Source organism: Crocuta crocuta, unplaced genomic scaffold, assembly GCF_008692635.1.
Source record: "Crocuta crocuta isolate KB4526 unplaced genomic scaffold, BGI_CrCroc_1.0 scaffold339, whole genome shotgun sequence".
NCBI lineage: Eukaryota > Metazoa > Chordata > Mammalia > Carnivora > Hyaenidae > Crocuta > Crocuta crocuta.
The window spans coordinates 1,204,996-1,222,650 of NW_027530357.1; the positions used below are offsets into that span (position 1 = coordinate 1,204,996).

At 52.1% G+C, this 17,655-nt stretch overlaps 1 protein-coding gene across 2 annotated transcripts in view; it reads right to left on the reverse strand.

Annotated features, from left to right (window-relative positions):
- Window positions 1–17,655, reverse strand: part of WSCD2 (WSC domain containing 2) — a 117,211-nt gene that overhangs the window by 52,044 nt on the left and 47,512 nt on the right. For both annotated transcript variants that reach the window (XM_077765990.1, XM_077765991.1), the window contains exon 2: window positions 2,085–2,949. In XM_077765990.1, coding sequence (XP_077622116.1) covers window positions 2,085–2,463 — 379 coding nt within the window. In that variant the 5' untranslated portion in view covers window positions 2,464–2,949. The remainder of the gene's footprint in view (window positions 1–2,084; window positions 2,950–17,655) is intronic.

Here is a 17,655-nt window from a genome sequence, read left to right on the forward strand (position 1 = left end):
GGCAACATTTCTGCCCTCATGGAACTGACAGTCCAGTAGGGGAGGCCGACTACAAACAAGGAAGAAACACATAAACAAGACGCTTTTGGATGGTGGTAAGCGCTGTGACAAAAATAAACCAGGAAATATGGTTGTGACCAGGTACAAAGTAGGACTGTTTAGTTAGGAAGGCCTCTGAGAAGGCGAGGTTTGACTGGGGACCCAAAGGAAGGGAGGAAGGGAGCCATGCAAGGATATGGAGGAAGAGCATCCCAGAGATAGAAGGAACTGGTTAAACAAAGACGCTATGGTAGGAACAGGCTTGGCACATTCAGTGAATGGCAAGAAGGACAGTGGGGCAGGGTGTGGGTGTGGGGCGAGTGCTACAAGATGACGTTGGAGAGGTGGCCATAATAGGGGGCTCTGTAATTTATCCTAGGTGGGGTAAGAGCATATCTTAAGGTGCAGGCTTGTGACAGATTCGGGGTCTGCAAACTTCTAGGGTTTGGGAGTGACTAGGGAGAGATACAGCTGGGTGGAGAAGAGAAGCCACTTCACAACCTCACCTGTGCCTAGAAGCTGGGGTCCCTTCTGCCAGCACATCCATGAGGACTTCCTGATCACCTCTAAGACCTAACAATGTGCCAAGCACCATGCCGGGTACTTTCCTAACCACTGTCCCAGTGAGCTCTCAGAAGAAGCCCAGAGGGGAGGGGTCATTATCCCCATTTTACAAATGACAAAACTGAGGCGTGAGAAGGTGAAACCATTTGCCTGGGCCACACGGCTGGTTGGGACAGCACTGGAATCCAAATCCAAATCCCCAATCTGTTCTGTCATGTCCCACATTCTCTTCCACCTCCCTGTGAATGCTGGGTTCTTACAGAGGCAGAATTCTAGGAAATTCCTGAGCGTGGGAAGGTGGGGTCCCCTGGATGGCTATACTAAGCCCAGTATAGGGTGGGACTGAAGCTGGGGAACGTGCTCCCCGGTGTGAGTCCCCGCCACTAATCCTGCTTCCCTCCACGGCGGAAGAAGGGGTTTTCCATGAGCTGAATCACAGCTAAAGTGTGATATGCGGCAGGGAACACAAAGGCTGGGGAGGTTTTCCTTCTGTCCTGATTGGTGCCGGATCCCCTCAAACCATCTGGCCTGGATTCCCCAAACGTGCATGCGTGTTCATCTGAAGAGCTTGAGGGTTGTGGGCTCCTCCCCCCACATGCTGGTCAGAGGGGCGGACATGAGTAGGCTCTGGGAGACCGTGGGACGGGGAGGGGGGGGCAGGGGGCAAGGGGCAGGGTCTGTCTCCATTCAGACCAGAGGCTGCCACTCCCCAGCTGTGCAGCCTTGGGCAAGTATCTCCCTTCACCAAGCCTCAGTTTCCAGATCTGTTAGCTGGGTCCGAGGTATAGTGGAAACCAAACAAGGTAATGCGCTCACAGAGAAAAAGCCCTTTTGGACTGAAAGACCAAGGAATGCAAGGAAATATGTCCACGGCAACGATATCCTCCCAGGGTCACCACCAAGAGATCTGGCAAGGTGGACCGAAAGGCAATGTGGCAAAGCAGAGCCACGGCATGCCACGGAGGCCAGAGCTCACGGGGTTCTTGAGCCTTCTCACAGGGAATGCCACTTACTAGCTATGTAACCATGGGCTCCTGGTGCCTCAGTTCCCTCATCCTTAAAATGCTCATAACAGCACCTTCTATACAGAGTTGTGGTAACAGTTCAATACACTTAAAGTGCTTAAGTACCTGACACATCGTAAGTGCTCAGTAGATGCGGTTTTAATTTTCATGTGTGTTTATTTAACAAGACTAAAAAAGGCTACAAGGAAATGTCAGACTTTGAACTTTGACAGATGTAGGGTTCAAGTCCATGCATGGCTGCTTACAAGCTGTGTGACCTTGGGCAAGCTCTATACTCTCTCTGGGCTTCACATTTCTCCTCTGAAATGGGGATGATAGCGACCCCCCTGGCATGTCTAGAGCTGTGACTATATGGCAGGTGAGATCCTATTCAACACTGAAACCTGGTGGCTGTTACTGTTATTATTCTCACCCCCTCCCTTCCCCTTGGCCACCTTCCCTTTCGGACCCTCTTACCTCGCTCCTCCTCCTTCTCCCGGACGATCCTTCCCTTGAGGGCTCGGCTCCAGGCTCCACCGTAGTCACCCAGCTTGGCCCTCTCGCTCCCGTCCTTGCCCTTGAACCAGGGTCCGTACCTGCGGGCAATGCTTGAGGCTTCCCCTGTGTCCCGGAAGCCTCTGCCCAGATGCAGGTCACCCAAGAAGGGCAGCTCAGCGCCCTCGGCCTGGACCCCCGCAGCGGGGCTGGCCTGGCTCTGGGAGATGGCAGGCTGGCCCACAAAGCCAGAGTGAAGGAAGACCAGGCTCCCGGCCATCAGGTAGAGCACCAGGAAGGTAAAGAAACGCACAGGCTTCCTGCGGAAGTACCGCTGGAATTTGAACCAGAGCTTGGCCATAGCAGGATCATTCCGGACTGGCTCGCTGGGGCGTGGCTGGTGGGGGGTTTCAGGAAGGGGATGGAGGGGGCCTCCCTTAGGGATGGAACCCACGGAGGTCTGAGTCTTACTCTTTCCGTGAAGCTGATGCTTGGCTGATGCCAAGAGAACGGAGCCCTCCTGAGGTCAAGGTGAGCTTCTTTGAGCCACAAGAGGGACCCCACACCTAGGAGTCGGTCCCATTTTCCTACATCTTGTTCCTCACGTCAGAAGGCTCCCAGAGAACTTTGATAATAACAGTCACAGGAGGATTCTGTCAGTCACCAGCACTGCAGCTCACTTCTCGTCTTTTCTTGGCTCCTCTAGCCTGTTGGAGCTAGATTATTTCACTGAGGGCCATTTTCCGGCCCCTTTCCCAGCTGGGGGCCACGCTCGGTGTGTCCACCTGGTGGAAACAGAGGCCGCCGGGCTTCCATCTGCTCAAGCATTAGGGCTCAGGGCTGCTACCTGCAAAACAGCATGGACACAGGCTTAAGAAGTCTCCTCATGGAGGCCAGAGCACAAAGTGTTCTTGAACCTTCTCACTGGGAATGCAGAGCCCCAGGGAAGGGGAAGGGAGGGGCCGAGGGCCCGATGCACCCCGCTGTGCTTGGAAGGAAGCCCCGTCCTGGGTCTTCTAGAACACCTGCCTTTTTCTTTAAGCCAAACTGGTAATCTGGGACCTTGTCTCCTCCTGGGCCCTCATTTTCGGACAGACTTTATCTCAGACAAGCACAAGTTCCTAATGTCCCACACATCCTATTTATTTGTCAAACGTATGCTGATATGTGAACTATTTCAAGTCTGAAAAGTACTTCCTAGGTCCCTGCTGAATTGCCTGCTGGACCTGGCTGGTTCTGAACCAGAACAAATTCATTCTTTTTTGCTGTTGTGCCAGCAAATACTTAGTGAGCATCCAGCTATGTAGCAGGTACTGTCCTAAGCGCTGGGGAGAAAGCGGTGAATCAGAGATACAAAGTCCCTTCCTTCACAGGGCTTACATTCCAGTGGGAGAGATCAAAGCCATAGCCCCTCTCCTCTATCCAAGGAAGAAAAAGAAAAGAAATCAGGGTGATTTATCAACACAGCTATCACTCGGCCTTTACTGAGCATCTATAATCTGCCCAGCTTTGTGCCAAGCCCTCTACATGCATGATCTCACCTAGTCTTCCCATTGTTCCTAGGGGAGTAACAATGTTCCCACTTCACAGATGAGGAAACTGAGGCCACACAGCCAGTGAGTGGTGGAGTTGGGAACTGAACCCAGGACAGTCCAAATGCAAAACCACAGTCCTTAACCACGACCTTTCTGACTCCGTTTTTGTCCTACATGGACTAGATATCACTTGGGGATTCAGGGAATGGGCCCTGAAGCAGCAGCCCATGTCCATGGCCTCACAGTGACACTACTCACTCTCTGACAAGGAGCATCTGATTCATGATCACCTGAGAACCTGGTTCACTATGAAGATTCTGGACCTCTCCAGCCAGAATTTCTGGTAGAAGAGGAAGTCTATAGGCGTAACAGGGTGTCCTTGGGTAATGGTGATGGGCACAGAGGGCTGAGGGCACTGCTTTATGGGTAAACGTTAAGGATCATTAGCCAGGAGGAAAACAGAATACAAATTAGAGAACAGAATACCCCTTTTGGTGGTGTGATTCCATGTTATCACCAGCAGGGGGCGTCGTGACAGGCTTGGCCAATGTACATGACTAAATGGCAGCCCATGGTTGATCCGAATGGTAACAGCCCCTCTGAATCCAGACATGGCCCAGGAGTTTAACTGTGGTTCAGGGGAGAAGCCATCAGTAGCCCATACACCATCCCATTCATTCAGGGACTAAGTGCTATGCACCTACTAAGCACCAGTTACTGTACTAGACACTTGGAACAGATAAGTGGAAAAAAACAGCTCCAAATTTTTGTGGGGCCAAACTATACCTCTTCCTCCATCGCTCTGCCTATCTGTCCACCGCTTTAATCCATCTGTCAGTCCATGTGCCCATCCATCAAGTCACAATCTAACCATCCATCCATCCACTGTCCATTCCATAACCCATCCATCAATCCACCTATCCATCCATCCACCATTACTCTTTCATCAATCCACCCATTCACCTGTCCATCCACCCGGACTGCTGCAGCCCACGCAACCATGCAGCTCTCACCCACCCATCCATCTACTCATTCTTCCATTCATTCAAAAATATGCATTGCTTGCCTATCGTGTGTGCTTGGGATGCCAAAATAAATAATCCAGAGTCTCACTTTCAGAGAATTCAGAGTCTGCTGAGGGAGACAGCAATGTACTAAACAACCACTGTACTAAATCACTACACTAGATCGTGATAAATCCTATAGTAGATGTATGTAGAAGATATAGAATAGCAATTAGTAGCTAATGTTCACTGAACATTTATTATGTGCCAACACTGCTCTGAACACGTACATACTCTGACTGAATGCTTATAACAATTCTATGAGAGAGATCCGTAGCCATTTAAGGGAGGAGAGAAATGAGGCTCAAAGAGATTAAGTAGTTTATCCAGAGCCACACAGCTCGGGGGAGACTCGAATCCAAGCCCAGGAGTCTGGGCTATGTTCTAACTGCGTACATGCAGAACCGCTGAAGTTTCAAGGTCACACTGACATGTTAAACCTCCAGGCAGTGGGTGGTGACCCATGGTATTTCGTGTAGATCACACACATGCCAGATGTTTCTGCAGCTGGGTCAGGATGAGACAAAGCCACCAGCCATCATGGGGATGAGAAGAAGGACACCAGCCCTTCCAGAAGCAGACAAGAGCATGAGCTCTGGAGGTGGACTGACCTGGGTTCAGATGCCACCGCTTCTACCCACCAGCTTGTGCGACTGGGTCAAGACACCTGTTCTCACGAAGATCCTTGCCTGTAAAGTGGGCATAAGAATCGTGACACCTTCCCCAACATGTAGGAAGAGTGCCTGGCACACAGTAGGTGCTCAAGAAAAGCACCCCCCACCCCAGTCCTCTCAAGGGCACATGTGAGCAGCCTTCAAAGACATTTGCCGCAGCAGCTCAGTTGCTGCCGTGGAGACGGCAAAGATTCTGGCTGTTGTGTTCCCTGTGGCTTTTTGTCTCTCTGAGGATATTTCTGGGTCTAGTCCTTTTCTGTTGTTCCCTTCTCGTTCTTTTCTATTTCAACACATCTTTTCTCTAAGTGGGTGCCAAATGGGTTTTAAGAGGATAATGAGCTCATTAGAAGCCGGCAGGGAACAGAAAGAGACGGAGGCACTGGTGGTGTGGGGAGTGAAGCGGACCCATCCGGGAAGGGACTGTGGGGAGGGGGGCCCCTCCAGGGGGCAGGGGGGCGGTGCTGACCTGAGCCACCCATGCCACCTGCCAGTGCTGGGAGGGAGGGTCCCGGAAGGAGAACACCCTGGAACCTGAGTAGCAAGGGGGTTGGGGGCATCCGGTTTGTTCTCTCTCCACGTTAGCCCCAGCATCTGGCACACAGTAGGTCCCCAAGAGGTGCAGGAAGTGAGTAAGAAGAATCAGGGGATGGACCTCCCCTGGGGGTTTAAGCCTAAACCCTGTCACCGGAACACCGACACTCAGGGCTCTGTGTAGGCAGTATCTTTTGTTTCACAGCTCTGGCTGATCCTGGAGTTCAGGGGGCCCCCACTGAGCCACAGTGCCACCTCCCCAAGGGAACCCCAAAGACCTCTCTGCTTCTCACGACCCTCTGTCATCCTCTCCACATCCCCAAGCCTCTCTCTGTCTCTTTCTCTCTCTAGACAGAAATTCTAACCCCAAAGGGAATGTGGAAATGAAGTGCCATTTACTGAACACCTACTCTATGCCGGACGCTGCGCTCAAAGACTTTACAAGCACGTTCTCACCAACTCCTCCCTGCCGGCAACCTGTGAGGCAGATGTGACAGCTCTCCCCAGCCCACAGACGGCGCATCGACAATGCCCCCCGGGAAGGGGGCACGTGTTGGCCCCCACCTCCCCGTCTCCACTTTCCTGTTACATGTTGGAGACCACAATCCCGTCCACATTCTGTCCTGTCACTTACAGGTGTGAGCCGGGCAGGTGCGCGCACCTCTGTGAGTTCCATTGTTCTCCCGTGGGTGGACCACAGAGTCTTCTTGCCTGAGCCTTGGCGGGTCCAGAGGGCTGGAGTCAGTGCTCGCTATGAGCGATCAGGCTCCATCCCTCTCCGTTTTGCACGACAACCCTCTGAGCCACGCGGCTTCCCCGTCTCCTGGGTGTGGCGGATGACGCGCTCCCTGCCCTGGCTCCCTCCCAGGACTAGCGAGAGTTGCCACCCCGGTGAGGGTGAGAGCCCCCCCTCCCCCCTCCCCGCAGGAATGGCAGCATCTGGTTACGGGGGTTCGTGTTTCCAGCTAGAGCCTCAGAGTGTCTAAACACAGCCTATTTTTAGCACCAGAATGAACTTTTGGTGTTGAGCGGTGGAGAAAATAACTGGCGGGACAGAGCTGCCCTGTGGGAAGGGAACACAGGAGGTGAGCCTGCCCCGTGGCCCCCGGGCCCCCAGGGAGGGGCCGTGGTGCCTGCCATTCCAGATGGGGGCAGGCAGGTGGGTCTGGCTGGAAGTCCACGAGCCTAGGCAAGGGGCCCACCCTGCCTCTCTCTTCAGCCCCCTGAATTTGACTTGAGGGCATCAGTTGACCCCTGTGACCACCCAAGCTTCATCGAGAAATAGCTCCCAAGAGACCAGGTTTGGAAAGTTTCTGTTTCTTCACACTTCTGGGCAGGAGACACACCTGGGAATATCCAGGAGACTGGGAGCACAGACCAGAGACGAAGTTTTAGTGCTGGCCTCACGATGGTATCAGAAACCAGCAGTATTTTTTTGAGCGTTTACTGTGTGCCAGGCACCGTGCCTTATTTCCGCTGTGCTGTTTAATCCCCCCTAGAACCCTGTGAGGTGGTGATTAACCTCTCTGTACCTCAATTTCCCCATCCATAGAATGGGGGGAAATAACAGTACTTCTCTCATTGGATTTGTGTGAGGACTACATGCATTTCACCTAAGTGTTACCTCTTATGGTAATAATGGTGTAGGTAACATGTATGGTTTTGTCTGCCCAGCACCCATTTTTTTTCTGGTAGAGGGACCCTATTTTCCTTCACAGAGCTTCTCTGTCATCAATTCTTAGCCTGTATGGCTGGGGTAGAACGAATTCCCCTCACCAGCTGCTGCACACGCTCAAACCTGTCGTCTCCTGATATGTGTATAAAAGACTTAACATCGGGTGTACATGGACCCAGGGGTAGAATTCCTAGGGCCTACTGTGTGAACATCTCATGACCGCTGATTTGTTTTCCAACGGCCGTTGTGACCAACTCCCCCCAGGAGTGTATGGGCGTTCCTGTTGCTCCAAATAGGCATCAACGCTTACCGCTGTCAGCCTTTTTCGGTTTTGCCAGTCTGGTAGATCTTTCCCAGATTTTGCATGTGCCCCAGCCTCAGACTCAACTCCCAAATGCCATTTGGAAGCAATGGGAGTTGGGTGCGTCAATGCCCCAGGCCCCCTCACCCCTGTGATGGGAGAAATGTCAGGCTGTGTTGATACAAGTTCCCTCACTTTCCCCGGAGGGATTCAGCCTCAGTCATCCTCAGTGGTAGCTGACTCAACAGCACACCTGTCTCTCTTCCCCCCTCAGGGAAGGAAAGGAGTCAGTATGCCCTTCACCTCCGAAATAAACTACTTACCAATGATTACTTATCAACTATTTGGAATACACTGATTTATTCAAGCTTTTCCTTATCGTTAGGCCTATATAATATTTCCAGTTTTCCTCCCTTAGAAATAAGTGATGCTGTGATGAGCCTCCTATAGGTAGATCTTTGTCCAGATTCCTGGAAGGCAATACAGGACCACTCAATAATGATGAGACGCGGTTACGACTGTACCCATTTTACAGATGAAGAAGCCACAGCTCATAGAGATGAAGTGATTTGCGCAAGCACACAGCTTGCAAGACAAAAGCATGAATTCAAGGGCACAACTGTTGAAATCTCAGTGTTGTGATGCGATCCCACACACCGTCCAGACCACCCGAACAGCTGGCTCCCCTTTCCCACTCCACCTCTCAGCTGAATCCCAGCCTCAAGGGAAGTATCCTTTCCGAGCTTGGCAAACAGAAAACCATCCCTCACACACTTCTTCTCCAGGCAGTCTAATCAAAGTTCAACTCCTGTAATCAAAGTTCTTTCTCATCCTTCTTGCTCCCAGACCAGCCACTTGGCAAGTGAAAGAAGTTACAAGACAGCCCAAGAAACACTGTGATAAATGACAATCTCATGGTTCCACTCACGGTCTTTAGGAATCTAGAATTCTATTAAGCCAACTAACCCTGGGGAAGAGCTTTACACCCGTACACGGTGTGTGGACCCCCTCTGGGACACAGCCTTCCCCTCACAGGTGTCCACAGTGTAATGACACCATCGTGCCCAGGATGGACCCGCTGTGTTGTTCCCCCCAGTGTCTGGCCGACTCTACGCAAAGGTGCGATGGGCGCTTCAAGACATACAGACTTGCTCTGGGGGCCGAGAAAGGGGGACTACTATGTCCAAGACTCTGCACATCTGTGTGTGTCCCCACAGGGGAAACCTTGCTCCGGGCTCCTAAAATCCAAGCATGTGCTGCCTTCCACACACGCACCCAGTTGCCAGGAAGAGCCCCAGGGCCCCCACACTTACTTCCTTCCGTTTCTAGGACGGGGACTCACCCACCACCACTCTGCATCCACCGCTCACCATCCGTGTCCATTATCATTCATCTTTTCCAAAATTCAAGAAAATAAATGAGAAGGCAAAGTGCTATTAGCTTAATGGCCTTTAACACCCAGCCATCTGCCATGATGTAATTAAATAAAAAAATCAAAAGGAGCATATGGTGCCCATTAAAAATAAATATTAAAATTTCGTTTCCCTGGGTAATGACTTAGTGCCTCCTGCTCCGCGGGCGAACTTTATGGCCATCTTCACTTGTTGCGGAGAATCAGGCTGGGCCAACAGCAAATGGAAGCCACCAGGCAAGAACCACGGAACGGATTGAGGGTCAGACATTTCTGGTGTGAACTTGCCTCAGCTACACAGTGGCTGCATGACCTTCTGCAAGTGGCCTCTCCGACACTCGGTTTCCTCAACTGCAAATTATGCCCAGTCTCCCCTCATTTGCTAGAAAGGTCTGAAGGCTATATGAGCTCATGTGTGGAAAATACATAGTACCCTAGTTATAGCATGTGCTAGTATTTATTGAGTACCTACTATGTGTCAGGCACTGTTCTAGACACGAACTCGTTTAATACTTATCATCATCCTAAAAGAAAGGTCTCCTTTGTTAGCCCCAGTTTACAGATGAGAAAACAGAGGTTTAGGGAGGTTAAGGCCCCTGTGGTGAGGATGCACAGCCAGAAAGTGGTGGGGCAGAGTTCACACCCAGGCAGTCTGGCTCCAGAGCCTGTGTTCTATGGACCCCGATGTACCAATTTCTCCACAGACGGTCATACTCTGCCCCACTTTGGCCAACGAAACAAACCATCCACCACCCATTCTTATGACAATATCCTTTGCCCAGACTTCATCTCAGGAAAAGAGGAAGGGTCAGTGACTTTGCTGTGGTGAATCCTGACCACCCAAGGTAGGTGTGAAGGACCCATTTTGGGGGTCCCGTCTAGAGAGTGGCCCCTACCCCTGCTCATGGAGACAGCCCCGGGGGCTATGTTTGTACCACAGTACATGCCCCCTACCCCAGAATAGGGAGTTGGGGTTTGAAATGTGACTCTCTGCTTGCCACTTAGACTAGAAGCTGTCATCACAGGGCCAAAGAAAGAGCAAAGGTTAGTCTGCAAAGAGAGGAAAAGGAAAACAAGTGAGCAGAGAGACCAAGACAGAGGAGCTGAGAAAGTCTGGGGTTCCTGACTCACGGAGGGTCAAGTGCCAGCCTCCCAGGGTCAGAGACAGCACTGAATGAGAAAGCAGGAGTACCTTCCTTACTATGATGCTGGGTATACACCAGGGAGTCAATACGAGTTAGCTGAAGGTAGTCTTCAAAGGGCGACCATACAACACTAAACATACTCTTACCATCTTACCATACAATCCAACAATCCTGCTCCTTGGTATCTACCCAAAGGAGGTGAACACTTAGGTCCACACAAACACCTGCACACAGATGCTTACAGCAGCTTTATTCATTAATTGCCCACACGTGGAATCAACCAAGATGTCCTTCCGTAGGTGAATGGGGAAATGCACTGTAGTCTACCTGGGCAATGGAATATTATTCGGCGCTAAAAAGTGAGCTACCAAGCCATGAAAAAACACGGAGGAACCTTAAGTGCGTATTACTAAAGTGACAGATGCCAACTCGAAGAGGCTATATTCTGGAGGATTCCACACTCAGGACATTCTGGAAAAGGCAAAGCTATAGAGACAGTGAGAAGCTCAGTGGTTGCCAAGGGTCGGGGAGGGGAAGGACGAATGGGTGGAACGCAGTATTTCAGGGCAGGGAAATATTCTGCTCGATACTGTAACAGTACATACGTGTCCTTGTAGATTTGTCCAAACTCAAAGCCACCAAGACAGGACCCAAATATGAGCCATGGACTCTGGGTGATAATGACGTGTCCGAGTAGATCCACCAATGCCTCACTCTGGCGCAGGACATTCGGGGTGGGGGCGGCTGGGCGGGGCTGGGGCAGGGGCTTTATGGGAAATCTCTCTACTTTCTGCTCCATTTTGCCATGAACCTAAAACTGCTTTAAAAAGCCTATTAAAAAGAGGGGTCGCAGGCATACACCTGAGAAGGCAGGACCCACCGGAGCAGATGTTTTAGATGCCATTAAACCCCTGGGCCAGGGGAAGAGCCGAGCTGCAGGAGGGGACGGAGTCGGGGAGGAGGGTTAAGAGGTGAAATGACAGCTCTTCTGGTCCAATGGTTTGATGAAAGGGGCCCAAAGGGCTGCTCACAGGATCCCCTGGCGTCCCCCCATCAGACAGGCAGCTGGCAGCCCTTCTCGGAGCCCAGATCACTTTCCTCCCCAAGAGGGACTTCTAAAGAAAGGCCCTAAATTCCTATCATTAAGCCATCTGGAGTCATCCCTCTCTTCCAGGAGCTGCTCTGTCGCAGGTCAATTAGTGCACATTTGCATAGAGTTCCTTAATAGGTTGCTAATTGTCTGGGGGAGATAATGGATGGCTCTGGTGGTTCTGGGCAGAATGTTTACCCACAGGGGCAGACCAACAGGGGGTATCAGAAGGGAGGAAGGAGGGCAGCAGGGGAAAGGAGGGGAGGGGAGGGAAGGCATGGGGGGAGGAACAGAAGGAACCCTTACTCACACGCAGTAAAGGAAAAGTGTTGTTTTGTGAACCCCTTGGTTCAGGTGTGTGTGTGCATACTGGATCCTAGTGGAAGGTGCCTTTCTCGCTGTAGGTTTGTTGAAATTACTGGAAAGCCCCAGTGATGGACCATGGTGGTGGTGAGGGGGGATTACTTTGTGTACAGTGGTTGCAGAAGGACCCACTGAGAAGGCGGCATTCAAGCTAAGCCCTGAAAAACAAGACAAGGGATGGCCATGGGAAGATCTGGGGCGGGACGGCCACAGGCGGAGGACACGGTGCAAGGTGGGAGGGGGTAAAGGGCCCAGCACATCCCAGAAGGGGGAGGCGGGCAGGGCCTGGGGAGTGCGTGGACCCCACCCCACCGGGGCCTTTCTGAACTGCACTGTGACCCACGCCTGTTCACACACTGAACAGCGAGGAGGTGGAGGAGGTCTCTAAGGACCCTTCCTGTCCCGGGGGCTGCGGCCAATGACTTGGTGGCTGCCCAAGGCGGAGCCCAAGTCAAGCAGTGTTCGTTGAGTGGCAGAGCTGAGAGAAGGTCGAGGCCCTGGCCCTTAAGGGCATCAGTGGTGGCTCTAGAATTTCCTTCTAGGTGGGGCTCAGGGGAAAACTCTGACCAGGGCTTGACCTGACATCATACAGGAGACTAATCCCTTGGATGAGGTGAGAACATTCATCACTATCAGAGGTTGGCAAACTGACCTCAGCCCAACAGGCCCCTGGCCTCTCTTTAGAGGAGTGAAGAATGGCTTTTATATATATATATTTTTTTATTATTTATTTCTAGGAGAGAGAGAGAGAGACAGCGTGAGCAGGGGAGGGTCAAAGAGAGAGGGAGTCACAGACTCCGAAATAGGCTCCAGGCTCTGAGCTGGCAGTCAGCACAGAGCCCAACGCGGGGCTCGAACCCACGAACTGCGAGATCATGACCTAAGCGAAAGTCGGACGCTTAACCGACTAAGCCACCCAGGCGCCCCTGGCTTTTATATTTCTAAAGGGTCATGAAGAGGAAGTAGGATACGCAGCAGCAGCTGGCAGGTTACCCCCAAAGCCTATAACACTTACTGTCTGGCCCTTTCCAGGAAGGTCTGACAACCTTGACCTTTATCAGCAATGGAGGCTGATGGTGATCACAGGGGACAAAGGCTTAGGGCCATCCCCAGAGCTCGAAGAGCAGGTGACAAAGGGTTGGAAGGAAGTCTGGAGATCCTTGGCCTAGTGAACAGTCTCCTTTCCCAAAAGGGGAAACTGAGGCCCAAAGAAATTCAGATGAAATTTGAACCCAAGTAAAGATTCCTTAAGTTTCATCTATGATTACTCTTGTTACCGTTGCTACAAGGCCCCCACAGTAGGGGTCAAAGGAGCCTCCGAAGTCAGTTAGTGCAGGTCTGACAGTTTATAAATGAGAAACCACAGGACCAGAGAGGTCGAAGGGGGGCCCGGGGTCACACAGCCAGGCCAGGGCTACGCTGGTTCCCAGCCCAGGCCCTGCTGGCCTGCAGTTCTCTCCCCGGGGCCCGCGCCTCTCTCCCTGCCGGCCCCCCACAGCCTGTCCCCACCCAGAGCCACTCGACGCTGGCTGGCTGCCTCCACGCTGGCCAAGGCGGATTAAACTCTAATTCAGGAACCTTGACGGCTCCCGTTAGCAACTCTTCCCAAGAGGAATTTCACCAGGGGTTTTCCCTGCAGGAAACCTGGTTCTCACCCCCAAGCCCTCCAGCCCAGTCTTTCTGCCCGAGCCAGTGTTTTGTGTGTGTGTGTGTGTGTGTGTGTGTGTGTGTGTGTGTGTGTATGTGCATGCAAGTGTGTATGTCTGTGTGTCTGTGTGTCTGTGTGTCCGTGGAGGAGGGTATCTGAGGCCTCAGTCTCAAGTTCTCTTCCCTCACAGGGCACCTACCCCTTAGTCCTCAGAGCAGATTTAAAAGGGAGGCTCACAGCCCATTACAGCTGGAGGGAAGACCTTCACAATCCTCAGTCCACTTTCCTCATCGACAGATGGGGAAACTGAGACCCAAAGGGGGCAGTGGAGTCAACCAGTGACTCTTCCCAGACCCGGGCCTCCTAGACCCCAGCCATGAGCCTCGACGCCCTCCCTAGGAAAGAAGGAAAATGGACAAACTACTACTTACTGCATACCTACTATGTGCCAGGTCCTTGCATCTATACTGTGTCACTGACTCTCCCCAGTGGCTCTATTTGGCTGGTTGGCTTTCTTCTCACTTTACAGATGAGGCCACCAAGGTAGGGGAGGGGTCAGTCAACCGGCCAGAAGGCAGAGCTGGTGACTGACACAGTAAGACTCGAGCCTGGGCCCGTCCGACTCCAGAACCTTAATCACACCAGCCACGTGTCACTGCCTCTGACCTCCGCAAGTACAGTGGGGGGATTCGGAAGCCCTCCGTGCCCTGAAGGCTTTTCTCTACGGAGTCTGCTCAGCAAGCTGGTGCCCCCTCTTAAGGCTGCGAATGAGGGAAATGAGCCCCTTCTAGAAGACACGGGGGTCCTCTGACCCGGGTGGTAGCTTCACCATGCCCTTCAGTGACCCAAGGACACTGCTGGCATCCAACAGCAAGATGTCCCCTTCCTGAGGGTAACCGCTCCCAGAAACTGGCCAATACTTCAGCCCCCGGGTTCAGCCTCTGGATACCAACCAGAAGGCAGCATGGGAGCACACACGTCCCCAGAGACGCACGCGTGCATGGACACGCACGTCCCCACGCCCGCCACCAGCCCTCACAGCACTCGCACACATGCACACACCCCTATTTCTCCACTCCTATTCACGACACACGGCAGGGACCCTTCAACCCAACTCACAGATGAGAAACAGCAGACACGATGTGACTTGCCCAAGCACATTCAGGGTCACAGCTAAAGCCAGACACTGAAGCTTCTCATCCAGACCAAGCCCGGTTTCTCCTCCCCTGGAGCTGCCAAAAGAACCGAGGAGTGGACTGGAACCCCACTCCTGGATGCTTCGGACTCCAGATTTACAGAGTGTGGTCTCCAGTTCTAGGGCTCAATTTTAACATTTCACCCCAGTGCTCTATCCAAGATGGATCAAAAGGTTCCCTGTCGGGACCCCCCCGCGCCTAGCATTCTGTGCTGGGACACCAGGGGCGCTTCGACGCCGAAGGGTTCTCAGACCCTGAAATTCCGTCCCGAGCCCCGAAGATCGCGTGTCCTCTCATGTCAAGGTTGAAAGTCTCCCCGGGAAACAGCCATGCCTCGCTGCCTTCCAGTGACCAGGATGAAAGATGCGCGCATGAATTATACATTTCCAGACGTCTCTAAATTGCTCGGCAATTACACAACACCAAAGGTCAGCTGCCTGGAGAGAATGTTCCCCTCGGCGGAGAAAAACAGCTGGGTGGAAACTCACCAATGTACATAAAGACGTCACCTCTTGCAGAGTAGGTACAGGAGTGATTCTGTGTGTATGTATCATTTTGCCTGGCCTCTCTTCCTCCACTACTGGCCGTGGTTTAAAGAAAGAGACAGAGAGTGCGTGAGTTTTGACATCACTGAGACTTGAATTGGGATCTTGGCTTTATCACGAGCTCTGAGAAGGTGAGGAAGCCACTTATGTCTCTAAGCTGCAGGCTCCTCATTCATAAAATGGGATGAGAACGGTGCTCCCCGCTGCATGGATTGTTTAAAGGATTCTTTCAAGTAACACACATGAAAAATGCTTAGGACAGGGCCAGGCACACTGCTGGATCTCAACAGAATCGCAACTATTAACTTCATGTTTCCATCAACAGAGGCAGCCAAAGCTTGCCTGGGGTTTGCATGAGTTATGGAATGTAATGGAGTCACTGAAATCCTACCTGTCAGTTTGTAACTCAACACCATGGCAGGGCAGTCCCTTCTCTGAACCTCTGTCTTCCCAATCTATAAAACGGGCACAAATACGCCACTTCTCAGAGTCCCCCATGGGCATCTGGCACCAGAAGACCAGCCTTACTATTGTTATTATTATTCCAGCTACTTAACATACAGGGTTACATTAGTTTCAGGTGGTGATATGGTGATTCAGCAATTCCATACGTCACCCAGTGCTCATCAGGACAAGTGCACACCTTCACCCCCGTCACCTGTGATTACCCCCTGCTGCCGGAGGACTGGCAGGCACACCTGGAGCAGAAGTTAGAGCCAGAGGTGGCCCCTTCTTCGTGATTCTTATTCATCAACTTATTCGTGATTCTTCTAAAGGAGAGACTTCACCAGTCTCAACATTAATAGGCTGTCGCTGTCATGATGTCTTTAAATTTAGACAAACACACCCCCCCCCAAACACGCATCCACCCACGCATCCCCAGGAATAAATCTTCCCTGGGGTGGAGGGAGGGAGGTCTGTCTCCTTACATCCTGGGAGGAAGAAAGAGGCAGGGAGTGGGCTGGGTCCTTAAGGCTGCAGCCATCAGGTGCCTGGGGGCAGGGAAGCTCCTCTCCCCCCCTGCCTGGAAGGCTGGCCAGCAAGTCAGGGCACTCAGATGCTCAGCCCTGGAGGCTCAGGGGCAAGCCTAGCACAATCAAGGAGTGACAGAGATGACCGCTCAAGTCCGCGGGTTCGAATCTGGACACCAGAAGACAGGTGCGGTGTCCTGGGTGAAATCGGCAACCTGTCTGAGCTGGGGTTTCCTTGCCTGTGAATGACATGGTTACAGGGTCCTTTCCCTAGGTGGGCTCCCTGTGTGGTCCCGTGGGGCGACCTGGACTTGGTTTAATGCTCTGCTGCCAAGGTCTTGAAATTCGTAACAATTACCAAACAGGAAAGCGTTTGCATTCTGCATGAGGCCCTACAAATTATGTAGCTGAAGGTGGAAGTGCGCTCACGTCTGAAACTCCTGGCCCAGTGCAGCTGCCAGGTGAAGATTCGAGTCTGTCTCTCATTCCCTTTCCTATTCCTGTTCCACCCGGTCAAGCTCCNTTTTTTTTTTACAAATAGTTTATTGTCAAATTCCGGTCAAGGTCCTTTTATGGCTGTGTGTCCTGGGGCAGGTGGCTTACCCTCTCTGTGCCTTCAGTCTCTTCCTTTGGAAAGCACAAAACCAAAAACTCCCTAAAGTGTCTTCTGGCTCTTACTTACAGACCACCCCCACCCCCATTCCAACTACAATTCACTCACTCATTCACTCAACAAACACTCACTGCATGCCACCTGCCACCTGCCAAGCCAAGGTATGCCCCAGAGGCCTGCCCTGAACCAAGGGATCCATCTATGGTGAGAGTTTATCCTGCAGAAAGTTCACAGATGCATCACCTCTGGGGAAAATTTCCCCTTCGTCGCCTCAAAACACCTCTGCTCTGATCCACAGGAGCGCAAATTCTCCCCGGACCCCCTTGTGGGGGTAGAGGGTGGTTTGATTTCTTCCTTCGGCAAACATCTATTGTGTAGCTGTTGTGTGCCAGGTGCTGTGGATACACCCCTGAAGAAGACGTGGTCTCTGCCATCAGCAAGATGACAGACAACCTTATTTTTTAGCTTTTAAAGTCTTGGGGCGGAGGGAGGGGGCTGAAACAGGGAGGGGTGAAAAAGGCGAGGGGATTAAAGAGCACGCTTACCATGATGAGCACTGAGTAACAGACAAGTCTGACATTCTAGAATATGACATTCTAGAAAAGGGCAAAGGAAAAGAGACTGGTCGTTGCCAGGGGCAGGCAGGGGGGGGGGCAGCAAGGGGGATAGAGTGTCTACAAAGGGGCACAGAGGAATTTTGATGGGGGACGGAACTCTATATCTCTATTCTGCAGGAAGTTCCACGGCTGAGCGCATCTGTCAAAACTTACAGGACTATACACACTGGGTGA